This window comes from Jaculus jaculus, chromosome 4, assembly GCF_020740685.1.
Source record: "Jaculus jaculus isolate mJacJac1 chromosome 4, mJacJac1.mat.Y.cur, whole genome shotgun sequence".
NCBI lineage: Eukaryota > Metazoa > Chordata > Mammalia > Rodentia > Dipodidae > Jaculus > Jaculus jaculus.
In genome coordinates, this window is record NC_059105.1 from 132,470,709 (window position 1) to 132,489,625 (window position 18,917).

The window sequence follows — 18,917 nt, forward strand, 5'->3', positions numbered from 1 at the left end:
CAGACATGCCACTATTGCGCTCATTCAGTCATTTGGCCTGTGTGGCCAAACTTGAGCCTTCCAGTGTCCACTGTTTTCACTGATGATGACTTCTGTCTCCCATAAGACTGCATATAGTGCAGCTTTTTCCATCTTTCAGTTGGCTGGTCTACAGGGAGAAGGTTTTCTGTTCAGCACCAACTTGATTTCTTAGTGACTTTGCCACTCAGCCATATGAAGTCTTCATCAGTAGGGTCTTACCATCTCTTTCTCACAGGAAACCAAGGGTCTTGGCAATAACTATAATGTTTTGGAAGCAAAAGGGACCTCCCTGGCCAACAACTCACTGAAAGGTATCCCTGGCACTGAAAATAATTTTTTTTTTTTTCAGGTAGGTTCTTGCTCTAGCCCAGGTTGACCTAGAATTTACTATGTAGTCTCAGGGTGGCCTTGAATTCACAGCAATACTTCTACCTCTTCCTCCAAGTGCTATGATTTAAAAAAAGAAGCTGGGAATGGTGGCCTACCTGTGTAATTCCAAGGATGTGGATTTTGAGGCCAGACTAAACCACATATCAAGTTCTAGGCCAATTTAGGCTATATAGTAAGCTCCTGTCTCAGGTAAGTAGAGAAACAAGCACTTGAGTTATATATGACCATAGCAAATGTGGTTTTAAGACTTTGCTGTATTTAATTTAGTTTTCAAAATATTTTTATTGCCGGGTGTGGTAGCTCATGCCTTTGACTCCAGCACTCGGGTGGCCGAGGTAGGAGGATTGCTCTGAATTTGAGGACAACCTGAGACTACATAGTGAATTCCATGTCAGCCTAGGCTAGAGCAAGACCCTAACTCTAAAAACCAAAAACAAATTTTATTTATTTGCAAGCAAAGAACTATGTGTGAGAGAGAAAGAGAAAGGAGAGAATGGGCATGCTAGGGCCTTTTGCCACTGCAAACAAATTCCAGATTCATGTGCCACTTTGTGTATCTGGCTTTTGTGGGTACTTGGGAATTGAATCCAGGCCATCAGGCTTTTTAAGCAAGTGCCTTTAACTGCTAAGCCATCTATGCAGTCCCCTATATTTATTTTAAAATGTATACTACTAAGATCTGGTTGTACATAATTGTACTGCTTGAAGTATTAGGAAATATTGTTTTGAAGTAATGTAAAAAAACAACACGTTGCTGGGTGTGGTGGTGCACACCTTTAATCCCAGCACTCAGGAGGCAGAGTTAGGAGGATCCTGTGAGTTCAAGGCTACCCTGAGACTACATAGTGAATTCCAGATCAGCCTGGGCTAGAGCAAGACTCTACCTTGAAAAACCAAAAAAAAGGCATTAATAAAATGTTTAAAATTACCAATAACTAATATGTCTTACAACATATGCAATTAAAATAAAGATTTTATTTAACAACAATTGCCTAAGTTCAAACTATTGTCTTGTTTGTATTATTTAAATGATATTTTAGCTTAAAAAAATGTTTGCCGTACAGCCTTTCATTCCATCTTCTGTTGTCTACAGAATAAACTTCCAAATGAAATTTTGTCTTCTTTTTAGTGTAGTCCATACCATACCTATCATTTTAAGGTTCTTGGAAATAAGCTACACATTTTAAATTATTTGTTTAAAACAGATTGATTTTATTTATTGTTTGTAAAAGTGATATCACAGCTGAGGCTTTTCCCCCAGAGATAAAACCTGGGATGTGCATGAGTATTTGAACAGTCTTTTTGAAGAATTAAAATCTTGGAGAGATGTATATTGGCGCTTGTGGGGAACGATCAACTGGCTGACTTGTTCAAGATGTTACCGGGTGAGATTTTTTTTTTAAATATCTTTCTTTACACATTAATAGTAAGAGTATTCTAATACCTTCTGTTAACTTAGTATTTCAAGATGTGTTTAGGCAATATTCAACATTTTTTTTATGGAAACTAGTGAAAGTCATGCTATTAAGCACTGTTTGCAGCTACCTTCATCCTTCATTTTTCTTTTCTTATTATTGCTGACATAAGTTTCTTTTTCTTTTTCTAGCCCAGGCTGACCTGGAATTCACTATGTATTTCATTACTATGTAATTCAGGGTGGCCGCGAACTCACGGCAATCTTCCTACCTCTGCCTCCCAAGTGCTGTGATCAAAGGCATGTGTCACTACACTTGGCTTATTTATTGCCCTTTTTGGTCTTTTAAATATTTTGTTTATTTATGAGAGAGAATGAATGAATATGGGATCACCAAGACCTCTTGCCTCTGCAAACTTCAAATGTATGTGGTAGTTTGAATGATTCCATAGACTCAAGTATTTTATTAAAATTGAGTTTGCAGGGCTGGAGAGATGACTTAGTAGTTAAGATATTTGTAGAGCTTAAGAACCCAGGTTCAATTGGGAATGATGTACTCTATAAGAAGTTCTTAGAGGGCTGGAGAGATGGCTTAGTGGTTAAGACACTTGCCTGCGAAGCCTAAGGACCCAGGTTAAATTTTCCAGGTCCCACATAAGCCAGCTGCACATGGTGGTACATGCGTCTAGAGTCCATTTGCAGTGGCTAGAGGCCCTGGCGTGTCCATTCTCTCCTTCTCTTTCTCCCTCCCACCCCTCTCCCTGTCTCTAATAAATAAACAAATAAAAATAAATCTTTTAAAAGAATTGTTACAGGTTCTTTCAACTAACAAACTCCCTTGTGATTTTGTAATGCTTTTCATCATAAGAAAAATGAATAGAGGGCTGGAGAGATGGTTTAGAGGTTAAGGCACTTGCCTGCAAAGCCAAAGGCCCCAGGTTCAATTTCCCAGGACCCACAAAAATGAGATGCACAAAGTGGCACATGCATCTGGAATTTATTTACAGCAGCTGGAGGCCCTAGCACTCTTTCTCTCCATATTTCTCTCTCTCTCTCTCAAATAAATAAGTCAAAATAAAATATTAAGCTGGGCATTGTAGTGCACACCTTTAATCCCAACACTCTGGAGGCAGAGGTAGAATTGCCATGAATTCAAGGCCACTCTGAGATTACATAGTGAATTCCAGGTCAGCCTTAGCTAGAGTGAGGCCCTACCTCAAAAAAACAAAATAAGTAAATTAAATATTTTTAAAAATAGAAAATGAACAGAGGGCCTAGAGAGATGGCTTAGTGATTAAGGTGCTTGCCTACAAAGCTGAAGGACCCAGGTTCAGTTCCTCAGTACCCATGTAAAGCCAGATGTATAATTACTCAGGACCCACTATATGCCTGATGCACAATGTGGTACATGCATCTGGAGTTTGCTTGCAGTGGCTAGAGGCCCTGGCACACCCACTCCCTTGGGCCCCCCCATCAAATAAGTAATTTTAAAAAATTGAGTTTACATCTTCAGCCCCTAGCAGACAGAGTCCTGATGCAGGGGGCATGTCACTGGGACAGGTCTGAATTCCAGTGTAAAGGGTGTGCAGAGAGGTTTTGAGCTGTGGTGGATTTTTTTGTTTGCTTGTATTGGTGGTGCTGGCTGCTTAGTGGTATCTCCCTGCTTGGATTCATGAATGGGAGCCAGCTTCTTCCACCATTGGTGGAACTTTCCTTGGATCTCTAAGCTTAAAACTGTATTTGGTTGGATGTTCATCCCAGTATTGTGGAGCTGTTTACTATACATGGGTACTGGGGAAGTGAACCCAGTTGATAGGCTCAGCAAGCATGTGCCTGTATATTTGTTGTTGTTTGTTTGTTTGTTTGTTTGTTTGTTTGTTTGTTTTTCAAGGTAGGGTCTCACTCTAGCTCAAGCTGACCTGGAATTTACTATTAATCTCAGCATGGCCTGGAACTCACAGGGATTCTCCTACCTCTGCCTTTAATCCCAAATGCTGGGATTAAAGGCATGTGCCCCCACACCTAGCTTCTTTTTTTTTTTAGACAAGGTTTCACTATGTAGTCTAGGCTGGCTTGACTCATGATCTTCCTGCATCAGCTTTTCTGATGCCAGTATTACAGGTATGTGCTGTCATATAATGCTTTCTTTCTTTAATAACGTGTTCCCAAAATTTTGTTGTTGTCCTCCTCCCTCCCCACACATACACCTGATGCTCAGGATCCAAAGCAGGGCCTCATGTTGTATCACTGAATTGTGTCCTTCATTCTGTTCATTTTTCTTTCTTTTATAAAAATTATTTATTTATTTGAGAGAGAGAAGGCAGCAGAGTGGGGAGGGGGAGAATGGGTGTACCAGGGCCTCTAGCCACTGCAACTTCTAGGCACATGCACCACCTTGTGCATCTGCCTTTATATGAGTACTGAGGAATTGAACATGCATCCTTCAGCTTTGCAGGCAAGCACCTTAACCACTAAGCTATCTCTCTAGCCCCTCTGTTCCTTGTGTCCTTCACTCTCTTCATTTTTCTTGTGAATGAAAACTATTAGAAAATCATAAGGGAGTTTGTTAGTTGAAGGAACCTGTAACAGCTTTTTATAGAGTACATCATTTCTAACTAATCTTTTGTGAATCCAGAGTTTTCTTCATATAATTTTATAAATCCCTACAGTTTCTTCCCCTTAGACATTTTTCTGTGTTACTTGGCTGATGATTTTCAGTAAAGGTAAAGAAGAGCAGTTTATCAAAACCATCAACGTGGTATAAAAGTCCCACAGGGCTGGAAAGATGGCTCAGTAGTTAAAGGTGCTTGCTTACAAAGCCTGATTGCCCAGGTTCAATTACCCAGTACCCACATAAAGCCAGATACACAAAATAGTACATGTGGCTGGAGGTTCATTTACAGTGGCAGTTGGCTTTGGTGTACCCATTCTTCTTCTTTCCATTCCCCTTCTTCCTCTTTCTCTTCCACTTTCTTCTTCTTCCTCTTCTCCTCCTCCTCTTCTCTCTCTCTGTTTGCAGATAAATAATCCACAAAAATATTTATTTTAAAAATAGGCTGGAAGCTGGGTGTGGTGATGCACTCCTTTAATCCCAGCACTTGGGAGACAGAGGTATGAGGATCACCCTGAGTTTGAGGCCACCCTGAGACTACATAGTGAATTCCAGGTCAGCCTGGGTTACAGTGAGACTCTACCTGGGAAAAAAACAAAAAATGGGCTGGAGTGGACTGGAGAGATGCCTTAGCAGTTAAGGTACTTGCCTGAAAAACCTAAGGATCTAGGTCCCACATAAGCCAGATGCACAAGGTGGCACATACATCTGGAGTTTTTGCACTGGCTTGAGGCCCTGGTGCGCCCATTCTTTCTCTCGTTTTCTCTCTCTCTCTGTTTCTCAAAAATTTTTTTAAAAGTGGGTGGGAGGAGACTACAGGGCTGGAGAGATACCTTACCAGTTAGGGTGTTTGCCTGCAAAGCCTGAGGATCCATGTACAACTCACCAGATCCCATGTAAGCCAGACACACAAGGTGATGCATGTACAAGGTCACAGATGCACACAAGGTGGCACACATATCTGGAGTTTAATTAGAGTGCTAGAGGCCCTGGCATGCCAGTTCGTTCTTTGTGTGTCTCTGTCTCTGTCTGTCTCTCTCTCTCACTCTTGCGCTCAAAAAAAAAAAAAAAAAAAAAAAAAGGCCAGTCTTTTAGGTGCCTCAAGGGGATGGGGGGCTGAAGAGATGGCTCAGTAGTTGAGGGACTTGCCTGCAAAGTTAAGGGACTCAGGTTCAATTTCCCAGGACCCACATAAGCCAAATGCACATGGTGGCACATGCATCTGGAGTTTGTTTGCAGCAGCTGACGGCCCTGGTGCACCCATTTTCTCTCTATATATATCTTCCTCTTTCTCTCGAACAAATATAATAAAGTTTAATTTTTTTTTAAGGGGGAGCAGGTTGGAGAGATGGCTCAGCAGTTAAGGTACTTGACTGCAAAGCCTAAGGACCCAAGTTTGATTCCTTGGTACCCACGTAAAGCCAGATATACAAGCTGGTACATCCATCTGGAGTTCGTTTGCAGTGACTAGAGGCCCGGGTGCACCCATTCTATCTGCCCCCGCCCCCCGTCAAATGAATAAGTTAATAAAATGGTTGATTTTTTTTTTAAGGTGTGGTGGTACACGCCCTTAGTCCCAGCCCTTGGAAGATGGAGGAGATTCTCTATGAATTCAAGAGCAGCCTGACCTAACATAATGAATTCAGGTCATCCTGGGCTAGAGCAAGACTCTACCTTGAAAAGCTAAAGAAAATAAAAATAAATAAAAAGTCCCAGGCTAGAGAGGTTGCTCAGTAGTTAAGGCACTTGCTTGCAAAGCATGATGGCTAAGTTTGATTCCCCAGAACCCATGTAAAGCCAGAGAACCTAGCACACCCATCCTCATTGTTTCTTCTCTCTCCGCTTTGAAATAAATAAATAAGATTTGTTTGAAAAAGAAAAGCCCCTGGCAGGTGTAGAAGCCAGCCTCACGTTGCTGGGATGAACTTCCAAACCAGGCACAGTTATGGAGGAAATGATATTTATTGAAGCTTACAGATCCAGGGAAGTTTCATAATAGCAGGAGAAGCTGGCCTGTTTTCACAGATCCAAGCAGAGAGAGAAGAGCCACAAGCCAGAACCCCAAAGCCACACCACACAGCACATTGAGGAATTCCAGGCAAAGCTCAGGCACTTCACCTATCTTTAGATGGGAATTCCAAATTTACCTCTACACCTTAGGACTAGAACCTAGGATCCACCCACAATGACACCACCTCCAGCCAGGTGGCTGCAGATCTAAATTACAAACTTTTAATAAAATCCTAAATATATTGGGGGCCATCCATTCAAACTACCATAGTAGGCAAGAAACTTTACTGCTAAACTATCTCTCCAGCTCATTGTTGCTCTCTTGAATTGTCAGTAGCTGTGACTACTAACACCAAACTGCACACGATTGGACCCACTGATGATCCCTCATGGGGGGAGGAGATCACAAGACTGTATAGACAGGTAGGATTGCTAGGCAGAGTACTCAGGAGGCATCACCCCTCCCCAGGATATATAGGCAATTAACAGTTAGGAGGGGCCTTAGGAAGCCCTGTGCCCTCTCTGAGGATATGTAAGAAGTTAATGATTGCTGGGAAAGAGACATTTTCTGTAATGACACATGTGGAAATGATCTATAAAAACAAGCTGGGAATGAACTATGTGGAACTATGAACTATGTGAAATACGGGAAAGAACTGTGGGGAGCTGAAGAGATGGCTCAGCAGGTAAGTCACTTGCTTGCAAAGCCTAACAACCTGGGTTCAGTTCCCCAGGACCCACTTAAAACCAGTTGCACAAAGAGGCACAGGTATCCGGAGTTCATTTACAGCCACTGGAGGCCCTGGTACACCCATTGTCTCTGTCCTTCTCTTCTCTCTCTGTCTCCTAGCAAATAAATAAAATTCTTTTTAAAAAAGAAAAGAAAAGAAAAGAAAAAGAAAAGCCCCACTCAGTGAGATATTTGGTTCTCAAAATTTTATAAAACTAGGTTTATTGGGATGGAGAGATGGTTTATCAGTTAAGGCCCTTGCTTGCAAAAGGCAAAGGACTCAGGTTTGATTCCTTGTACCCATGTGAAGTCAGATGCACGAGGTGGCACATGCATCTGGAGTTGGTTGCAGTGGCTGGAGGCCCTGGCAAGCCCATTCTCTTCTATCCCTATCTGCCTGTCCCCCCTCCAAATGAATAATTTTTTTGTTTATTTTTAGTTATTTATTTGAGAGCGACAGAGAAGGAGAGAGAATGGACGCGCCAGGGCTTCCAGCCACTGCAAACGAACTCCAGATGTGTGTGCCCCCTTGTGCATCTGGCTAATGTGGGTCCTTGGGAATCAAGCCTTGAACTGGGGTCCTTAGGCTTCACAGGCAAGCACTTAACCGCTAAGCCATCGCTCCAGCCCAAATAAAATGTATTTTAAAAACTAGGATTCTTGAAGTATATTTTACATACAGCATGTGTCCCTTTTTTGAGATTGATCGATTCACTGATGATACTGTCACTACCATCAAAGCTAAAACATTCCCATCATCATTCCCATGTGCTTTTATTTTATTTTATTTATTTGAGAGAGAGAATGGGCACACCAGGGCCTTTAGCCACTGCAAACAAACTCTAGACACATGTGTCACCTTGTGCAGCTGGCTTACATTGGGCCCTGGGGAAACAAATTGAAGTCCTTTGGCTTCGCAGGCAAATGCCTTACTGCTAAGCCATTTCCCCTGCCCTCCCATGTGCTTTTTTTTGTTTGTTTTTGGGTAGGGTCTCACTGTAACCTAGGCTGGAACTCACTCTGTAGTCCCAGGCTGGCCTCAAACTCATGGCAGTCCTCCTACCTTTGCCTTCTGAGTGCTGGAATTAAAGGTATGTGCCACCACCTGTGCTATTGTTTTTGTTAGTTCTTTTTTATCAGTTGACAGGTCAATGCCTTATCTGTTCTGTCTATGGTTTTCTTCTCCAGAATGTCAAATATATAGAACACTACATTATTTAACTATTTGAATGGAGTGTCTTTTACCTAGCAAAGTGAATTTGAAATTTATCTACATTGTTATATATATCTGTTTTTTTATTTTATGTATTTATTTGATTATTTATTTGTTTGCAAAGAGAGAGAGCGAGCAAGAATAGGCACATAGGGCCTCTAATTGTTGTAAACAAACTCCATATACATGTGCCACTTTGTGCATCTGCCTTTATGTGGATACTAGGGAATTGAACCTGGGTTGCTAGGCGTTGCAGGCAAGCACCTTAACCACTGAGCAATCTCTCCAGCCCTATTTGTTTCATTAAAAAAAAAAAAATCTTAAAAAAAATTTATTTACTTGCAAGTAGAGAGAGAGAAAGAGAGAATAGGGGCATGCAAGGGCCTCTAGCCACTGCAAAGAAACTCCAGATGCATGTGCCACTTTATGCATCTGCCTTTACATGAATACTGGGGAATCAAACCCAAGTCATTAGGCTTTGCAGGCAAGTGCCTTAGCCACTGAGGCATCTCTTTAGCCCCACTTCTTTCTTATTTATTTATTATTTTTAAGTTTTAATTTATTTGAGAGAGAGAATGGGTATGCTAGGGCCTCCAGCCTCTGCAGATGAACACCAAATGCATGTACCACTTTATGCATCTGGTTTACATGGGTCTTGGGAAATCAGATCTGGATTCTTTGGCTTTGCAGGCAAGTGCCTTAACTGCTAAGCAATCTCTCCAGCCCTCCATTTCTATTTTTTTTATTGCTAAGTGGTCCTCTATTGTATGAATATATGTAGGATGTTTGAACATTCACCAGTTGAAAAATATTTACAGTGGTTCTAATTTGCAGCTGTTATGAAGCTGTAAACAATAGGTTTTTATTTTTATTTATTTATTGTAGTCAGAGAGAGTGAGAATGACATGCCAGATCTTCTAGCCACTGCAAACGAACTCCATACACATGTGACACTCTATGTGCATCTGGCTTATGTGAGACCTGGAGAATCGAACCTGGGACCTTAGGCTTCTCAGTCATGTGCCGTGACTGCTAAGCCATCTCTCCAGCCCAACACACAGGTTTTTACCCAGAACTAGGATTGCTGAGTTGTGTTATAATCTGAGTTTACCATTATGTCTAACAGCTTTCCACCTTCTCAATTCCTTTGTATTCTTTCCAGCTTCCTATGAGTTGCAGTTATTCCATATTCGACTGACATTTGATATTGTCAAGTTTGCTTAATATTTGCTGTTGTTAGTCAATAGTTAATCTTGATTTTAATTTTATGAATTTATATACATTTTTGAAATTTGACCATTAATTTCATAATTAAACCCCAATAAACTCTCATATTTCACTGAAAATTCTTTCAGGTGATTGGCCATTTATAAAATTGAATGTATACTAAGATGATTTTTAGTTCATCTGAATTTCAAGTAAAGCATATTTATTTTACTTTTTAGTCACTTCATTAAGGTATGACTGAATGCCATAAATTTCATTTGTTATAATTTATAGGTCTGGGAAGACAGCTCAGCAATTAAAAGGCACTTGCTTGCAAAACCTATTTGATCTGGTTAAATTTTCCAGCTTCCATGTCAAGTTGGATGTTGCATCTGGCTTTCATTTGCAGCAGCAAGAGACCTTGATGTGCTCCCCCCCCCTTATATACACACAAATGTTCTTACTCAAATTCTGTAAATAAAATAAAACATTTAAACAATATAATTCATTTTGGGTAAATTTACGTAATTGGCACCACTTACTACCATCTGATTTTAGTATGTTTCCATCACCCAGAAAGTTGCCTTGTGCCCATTTGTTCCTTCCACTCCCTGTTCTTACCTCAAACTCCTGGCGATCACTAATCTACTTTGGCCTTTTCTACATGTTTCATGTAAGTTAGACATACAATATGTGGTCATCAGAAAGGGTTGGGTTTTTTTGTTGTTGTTGTTTTTGTTTTTCTAGGTGTGGTCTCACTGTAGCCCAGGCTGACCTGGAATTCACTATGTTGTCTCAGGGTGGCCTCGAACTCAGAGCAATCCTCCTACCTCTGCCTCCTGAGTGCTGGGATTAAAGGCATGTGCCACCATGCCCGGCCTCAGAAAGGTATTTTGAGTTACATAATTTATTTATATGTATACACACACACACACATTTATTTTTTGGTTTTTCAAGTTAGGGTCTCGCTGTAGCCCAGGCTGACCTGGAATTCACTATGTTGTCTCAGGGTGGTCTCAAACTCACAGTGATCCTCTGCCTCCCAAGTACTGGGATTAAAGGTGTATACCACTGCTCCCAGCAAGTTCCATAATTTTATTATAGGAATAATCATTCATTTTATATATATATATTTTTTTATCCAGGCTTTTCTCTGTATTGAATTCTCACATTGTCAGTACCACTCAGAAATGGTAGTTTATCCTACCACAGCAAGTTCAGCAAATACTGTGGGCACTGGAATTTATCCCTGCTGTAACCAGAAGGTTCTTCGGTTTGATCCCACCCAGCTCACAAAGGTAAAATTTGAATATTGCTCTTTTAAAGTTCAGTACTCCCTTACTTTTTTAAATGTGAAATCCTTTCCCATTAATTGTTTTAAAGTATAAAAGTAACATTTAGGCCAGGTGTGGTGGTGCATGCCTTTAATCCCAGCACTTGGGAGGCAGAAATAGGAGGATCACTGTAAGTTCAAGGCCAGCCTGAGACTATATAATAAGTAGGTCAGGTGAGTCTGGGCTAGAGAAAGACCCTACCTCCAAAAAAGGAAGAAGGAAGGAAAGGAAGGGGAAGGGGAAAGGGAAAGGAAAGATTTTTTTTTTTTCTGAGGTAGTATCTCAGTCTAGCTCAGGCTGACCTATAACTCACTATGTAGTCTCAAGGTGGCCTCATACTCATGGCAGTCCTCCTACCTCTGCTTTCCAAGAGCTGGGATTAAAGGTGTGTGCCACCACATCCAGCTTTCATATAGAAAAGATTTTAAGGCTGGGGAGATGGTTCAGCAGGTGAGGCCCTTGCCTACACAGCCTAAGGACCCAGGTTTGATTCCTCAGTACCTTGATGCACTAAGTGGCTTATGTGTTTGGAGTTCATTTGCAGTGGCTGGAGGCCTTGGTGTACCCAATCTCTCTCTCTTTCTCCCTCCCTCTGTCTCTCAGATAATTAAATAAAAATATTTTTTTAAAAAAGAACAGATTTTGGGCTGGAGAGATGGCTTAGCAGTTAAGGTGCTTGCTTGCAAAGCCTAAGAACCTGTGTTTGATTCTCCATATCCCATATAAGCCAGATGCACAAGGTGATGCAACCAGAAGGTCACATATGCACACCAGGTGGTGTATACCTCTGGAGTTCGATTGTAGTAGCTGATGCCAGTTCTCTCCCCCTCTTCCGCTCCCTCTCCCTCTCTCGTAAAGGAAAAGAAAAGAAAAGATTTCAAAGAGTAAAGGAAGATATTGAGATACCTCTTTTCATCATTCCTCTAGTCTCCATTACCTTAGAAGTAACCACAGTTGATGACTTCTTTTAAATTTTACTTTAAAAAAATCATATTAGGAAGCCAGGTGTGGTCAGCACTTCAGGTAGGAGGAACACAGTGAGTTCCAGGTCAGCCTGGACAAGAATGAGATCTTGCCTCAAAACAAAAAAAATACATATAAAGTGGTGGCTCACACCTGATCCCAGCAACTAAGGAAGCTAAAGCAGGAGGATCAGGATACATAGTAAGGTTTTTTGTTGTTGTTATGATTTGGGGGTTTTAAAAATATTTATTTGAAAAAATAGAGTGATTATGGGAGTGCCAGGGCCTCCAGCTGTCAAACTTTGAAAACACATGCCTTTAACCACTGAGCTCTCTCTCCATCCCCTTTGTGAGTTTTAGACCATCCTGGGCTACAGAGTAAGACCTTCTACAAACAAACAAATTAAAAAAAAATCCCAACTAGATGTAATAGCTTGTGCCTTTAATCCCAGGACTCAAGAGTCTCGGGTAGAAGGATCACTGTAAATTGGAAGCCAGCCTGAGCTACAGAGTAAATATCAGGTCAGCATGGGCTAAAGTGAGCCCTTGCCTTAAAAAAAAAAAAAAAATCAGAGGTCTGGAGAGATGGTTTAGCAGTTAAGGCACTAAGGTGCTTGCCTGCAAAGCCTAATGACCAGAGTTCAATTGCCCAGTATCCACATAAAGCCAGAAGCACAAAGTGGCACATTTATCTGGAGTTCATTGGCAGTGGCTAGAAGCCCTTGCACACCCATTCTCCCTCCCTCCCCTTCTCTCTCTTCCTTCTCCTCTCCCTTTGTCTCCTTGCAAATAAAAAAAATAAAAGCAAAACCAGGGCTGAGGAGATAGCTCAGTTGGTAAAGTGCTTGCTTTAAAAGCATCAAGACCTGAGTTCAATCTTCAATACTTACATAGAGATGCTATTCTATTGCACCACCTGCATGTAAACCTACCACACCTACACACATGAATAAACAAACATAACATTTAAGAGGAAAAAAAATACAAATACACGTTAGGAAGAAATCACTGGTAGGATTTTTTGGTTTGGTTTGTGTTGGATATGATATCACATTACTTTCATACTCCATATTTTTTAATTAATTAATTTATTTATTTGAAAGAGAGAGAGAAAGAGGCAGAAGAGAGAGAGAGAATGAGTATACCAGGGACTCTAGCCACTGCAAACAAACTCCAGATGCTTGTGCTACCTTGTGCATCTGACCTACGTGGGTACTAAGGAGTCCAACCTGGGTCCTTAGACTTCGCAAGCAGGTACCTTAATTGCTAAGCCATCTCTTCAGCCCCAATACTCCCTATTTTTTTAAAGCTGTTTAGGAGAAAGAGGGAACTTTATGTGCACTACTTTATGCATCTAGCATTATTGGGCTGGCAGACTTTGCAAGCAAGGACCTTTAAACATTGAGTCATCTCTCCAGTCCCCAAATCTATATGTATGTAAGTATGTATATATTTTGAGACAGTCTCATGTCAGACCCCAGGCTGGCCTTGAGTCTGCTATGTAGAGAGGATGATCCTCATCCTCCACCTCCTGAGTGCTTGGAATACAGGCTTTTGCTGTGGGTCAGACCTAGGGCTTCATGCATGGTAGGCAAGCATTCTACCAACTAAGCCCAAAAAGTGTTTTTGTTTGTTTTGGTGCTGAGAATTGAACCCATGGCCTCACACATTCTAGGCAAGTGCTATTCCACTGAGCTATATTCCTAGCTCCTTAAATTATTCTCTAATTTAGGCTGGGGAAATGGCTTAGTGGTTAAGGCATTTGCCTGCGAAGCCTAAGGACTTCAGTTTGATTCTCCAGGACCCATGTAAGCCAGATACACAAGGGGGCACATGCATCTAGAATTTGTTTGTAGAGGCTAGAGGCCCCGTCGTGCCCATTCTCTCTCTCTCTCAAATAAATAAATAAAATAATAAAATTATTCTCTAATTTGCCTTTTTCACTCAACAGCATACTGAAGTCATCTTTTTTGGGTCACTTTATTTCACTGCACTATAGCAGTCCAAGTTGTGTATATATCACAATTTATTTAATCATTCTTCTATGGAGGAATATTTAGATTGGTTCCAAGTTAATGTTATTTTAGTATCACCGTGAACATGCTTGCATATAAATCTTGGTGCACTATAAGACTACTGCTCAATGGGCTGAAGAGATGGCTTAGCAGTTAAGCCCTTGCCTGTGAAGCCTAAGGACCCCGGTTCGAGGCTTGATTCCCCAGGACCCACGTTAGCCAGATGCACAAGGGGGGCACAGGCATCTGGAGTTCATTTGCAGTGGCTGGAAGCCCTGGCATAACAGTTCTCTCTCTCTCTTTCTCTATTTGCCTCTTTCTCTCTGTCACTCTCAAATAAGTAAAAATAAACAAAAAAATTAAAAAACAATACTACTGCTCAACATGTTTGAATGCTGAAATTTAAAATTTTATGAGTGGATGAAAGAAATCTAAAACTCTTCATCATCCATACAAAAATATTTAAGAAGCATAAAAAGTGGGCTACACACTGTGCATATAGGTTGAAAAGTGTGAAACTAGGAATAAATCAAACTATGTATATGCAAAGATTCAACAAAAAACATTATTGAGAGAATATAAAGAAAATCAAAAAGTGCTTATAAATTATAAGGCTCAGTAAAAATGTAAATGCTTCCTGACCTGACCTATATAGATCAAAATCTTACAAATCATTATTAAAAAGACAGTAGGGCTGGGCGTGATGGCGCACGCCTTTAATCCTAGCACTCAGGAGGCAGAGGTAGGAGGATCGCCATGAGTTCAAGGCCACCCTGAGTTTATCTAGTGAATTTCAGGTCAGCCTGGTCTAGAGTGAGACCCTACCTTGAAAAAACAAAAAATAAAAAATAAAAATAAATAGATAAAAGACAGTAGGAAGCTTTGCACACTGACAATATTGTTGCCAAGTAGATTTATCCAAAGCACAATTATTACTAATTGAAGAAAGACAACAGGCATTTCACACAAGGAAATATTTAGTCGCCCTGTAATTATGAAAGGGACAGACACATTTTGACTGAGGCAATGCAAATTAAAACCACAGTGAATACCAATACTGAACAGAATGACTGACATTAAAATATCTGACCACCTCTTAGCAAGGATATGACATAATAGAAATTCTCATATACTACTGGTGGTAATATAATTTGGTACCCATATGCAATCAGGAAGCATGTAAAAGATTTGTACTATCTCCAAAGAGGAAACAATCCATCCATCAGCTATAACCAAGATAACCAAATCATATATATTCACACAATGGAATATTATAATTAAAGCAAGTGTTACAGTTACATGTAGTAACAGTTGAATTATAAAAACAGAATGTTAGCCGGGCATGGGGGCACATGCCTTTAATCCCAGCACTCGGGAGGTAGAGGTAGGAGGATCGCCATGAGTTCAATGCCACCCTGAGACTACATAGTTAATTCTAGGTCAGCTGGACCAGAGTGAGACCCTACCTCGAAAAAAAAAAAAACAAAAAACATAATGTTAAACAAATGAAGCAAAACTAGTGCTTAAATAAGATGGTCATGGTGGCACACACCTTTAATCCCAGCACTTGGGAGGCAGAAGTAGGAGGATCACTGATTTTGAGGCCACCCTGAGACTACATAGTGAATTCCAAGTCAGCCTGGACTAGAGCGAGACCCTGCCTCAAAACAAACAAAAAAACTAGTGTTTAAGTATATACTCATTAGCAAAAGGATAAAAAAAACTACAAAAATAACTATTATAGAATGGTGAAAGATGATAGAGATCATTGCTTGGGAAGGAAAATGGCAGTTGTTTTAAGATTAGGAATTGGGATGGGTACTCATGGAATTTTTTTTATTAATTTGTTTTTCAGACATTTTCATATATTGCATTTTGATCATATGTACCCCACATTACCCTCCCTTACCCCCTAAGTCCAACTGTAGTCTATCCTCTCATTTCTGTAATGTCTAAAAGAATGTTTCTAGAATGAAGTTGTCTCTAATTCAGTGTCTCTTACGTCTGACAGGGCTGTAGAGTGAGGGACCACCTGGTTGTTCTTCATGATCAAGGTGAAAGTGGGAACTTGCTGTCTTGTCCAACGACTAGAATACTGGAAGATCTGCATAAGCACAAAGATGTCATCACTGTGCCTTTTTCTAAAGATACAGTTAGGTGAGGAAAAAGTACTACTTTGCATCTTTTCTCGGTTTCCATTTCATGACCTACTGATGCAGGATTTTGGAGTTCAAGGAAGGTTTATGAACCCTAACCCTTGGGCTCTTGTCTATTTTGACAAAGAATTGAAAAAGACTGAAAAGGATAAATTATGAATTATTGAGTTTATTTAGGATAAGTTATCAATTATGAGGTTCATATTGGGAACATTGGTAGCCAGGAAAAGACATGCACATGGAAGACAGCAACTAGAAGCCCATGCCAAAAGGTTTAGAAAGAACATTCACACATCACGTGGGAACAAAGCCAGCCCTGTTCATCCACATAGAAGAAAGTTAAGAATTAACTCATGGACTGGAGAAATGGCATAGTTGCTAAGGCATTTGCCTATAAACCCAAAGGACCCAGGTTCAATTTCCCAAGACCTACATAAGCCAGATGCACAGGTAGCATGTACATTTGGAGTTCATTTGCAGTGGCTGGAGACCCTGGTGTGCCATTCTGTCTTTCTGCCTCTCTGTATACATCTATCACTTAAATAAATAAATAAATAAATTTTTTAAAATATATTTTTAAATTATTTATTTATTTATTTGAGAGCGACAGACACAGAGAGAAAGACAGAGGGAGAGAGAGAGAATGGGCGCGCCAGGGCCTCCAGCCTCTGCAAACGAACTCCAGACGCGTGCGCCCCCTTGTGCATCTGGCTAACGTGGGACCTGGGGAACCGAGCCTCGAACCAGGGTCCTTAGGCTTCACAGGCAAGCGCTTAACCGCTAAGCCATCTCTCCAGCCCATAAATAAATAAATTTTAAAAAGAGGGGCTGGAGAGATGGTTTAGTGGTTAAGGCATTTGCCTGCAAAGCCAAAGAACCTCCATTCAATTCTTCAGGATCCACACAAGTCAGATACACAAGGTGGCCCATGCGTTGGCAGTGGATAGAGGCCCTGGTACACCCATTCTCTCTCTCTCTCTTTGTCTCTCTTTCTGTCTCTTTCCCTGTTTCTCTATCATAAATTAATTAATTTAAAAAAGAGTTAGGTTGTGATGGACTCGGGGCTTGAGGAAGAATGACAGAGAGAAAGCACCAAGGCAGTGATGAGGAAATCCAAATGCTAGAACCTGAGTAGTAAATAAAGTCAAGAGAGTTATTACACACATGGTAAACCCAGAGTTTAGAGTAATTACACACATGGTGGACCAGAATTTGGACGAATTACACATGAGTTGGACCCAGAGTTTAGAGGAAAATCGTAACAAAGTGAAAAAGGCATCAGGAAACAGAATACATGTGAGGAAGGAATCAAGAAGTACCCAGACAGGTAAAGACAGCCCACTGTTGACCTCTTTAACGCCTCCCCAACTTTCAGCCTAATAATAAAATGATCTGAGTGCACATGTGCTTTTGCATGCGCAGGCACACAGACACACACAAAAGAATCCTTTAGCCCCCAACCCACTGAGAGAGGAGAGACACTCACTATTCAGATGAAGAAGCACAGTTCAATCAGGCTGCCGAAGTGGAAAAGTTAGCACATGACAAGGCTTTATAGTTAATTAGAATGGGTTTCTGTCCTCAGACTCAGGTATGTAGGGAAAGACCTAACTGTTTGGTGGATTCAGGGGCTCAACCAGAGCCCAACCCATCTACGTAGTGTGCTAGGTTGGGAAAGCAGTAGGAGGTATGGCAGCCGTTGTGGATGAGACTAGATCAGATGCTGAATTTTGGTTGTGCCAAGACAAATGGGGTGACATCTCATTCCCTCTCTGGGCTTCTGCCCATGACTGCTACCTGAAAGACTATCTTTCAACTAGACATGATGGCACACACCTTTTATTGCAGCACTTGGGAGGCAGAAATAGGATTGCTGTGAGTTCGAGGCCAGCCTAAGACTACATAGTGAATTCCAGGTCAGCCTGGGCTAGAGTAAGACCCTACCTTGAAAAAAAAAGCTTCCTCCTCAAATAGTTATCATTACTTTAGGAAGCTGACCTCAAGGGTTGGGAATAGAGCTCATTAGTAGGGCACTTGCTCAGCATGAAGAAAAGAAAAGCTTACCTAAAATTGTATTAATTTATAATAAGAGCAAATAGGTAGTGATTTGACAGACAAAGCATTAAAATATTGGAGGCCCAAGAGGAGGGAAAAACTAAGGAAAGGAGCCTTTGGTGATTAAAAAAATTAGAATTCTAAATCCAGTTTTTAAAGATTTTGAGGGTTTTTTCCCCACATTTCTTAACCATGTTCACTCTGGACCCACTTCCACCTTGCTGTGAATCAAAGCCCAAGGCCTCCAGCATGCTAGGCAAGCCCTCTAGTACTGGACTACGTCTCCAGTGTCCAGCATGTGTTTGATAAACAGGGAAAACAGTAGTTGAGACCATCTTCCATAAGTTTGAGCTTTTCAAATTCAGTAATTTCTGTAGTCACGTCTACTGTTTTGCAGTTGTAACAGGCTATCAGTTTGGGGGCTAAAGGATTTGTGTGTGTGTATGTGTGTGTGTGTGTGTATGACAGAGAGAGAGAGAGAGAGAGAGAGAGAGAGAGGGAGGGAGGGAGAGGGAGAGATAGAGAGAGACCTGGGCGCGCGTGCATGCCCATTCAAGTCACTTTATTATTAGGCTTGAAGCTGGGGAGGGATTGAAGAAGTCAACAGGATCTGAAATCCTCAAAACAGATCCTTATCGCTGAAGGAGGATCTATGTGTGTGTATGTATATATTTTTTGAGGGGGGAGAGGGAGAGGTAAACACACAGAGAGAATGGGTACACCACGGCCTCCTGCCACTGCATATGAACTTCATACACACTACCACTTTGTATATCTGGCTTTACACAGGTACTGGGGAA

General features: G+C 41.0%; 1 protein-coding gene across 4 annotated transcripts in view; it reads left to right on the top strand.

Moving 5' to 3' along the window:
* Sanbr (SANT and BTB domain regulator of CSR) overlaps positions 1-18,917 on the top strand; it is an 88,672-nt gene that overhangs the window by 46,130 nt on the left and 23,625 nt on the right. For all 4 annotated transcript variants that reach the window (XM_045148464.1, XM_045148462.1, XM_045148461.1 and 1 more), the window contains 3 exons: positions 1,673-1,796; positions 10,741-10,893; positions 15,918-16,063. In XM_045148464.1, coding sequence (XP_045004399.1) covers positions 1,673-1,796; positions 10,741-10,893; positions 15,918-16,063 — 423 coding nt within the window. The remainder of the gene's footprint in view (positions 1-1,672; positions 1,797-10,740; positions 10,894-15,917; positions 16,064-18,917) is intronic.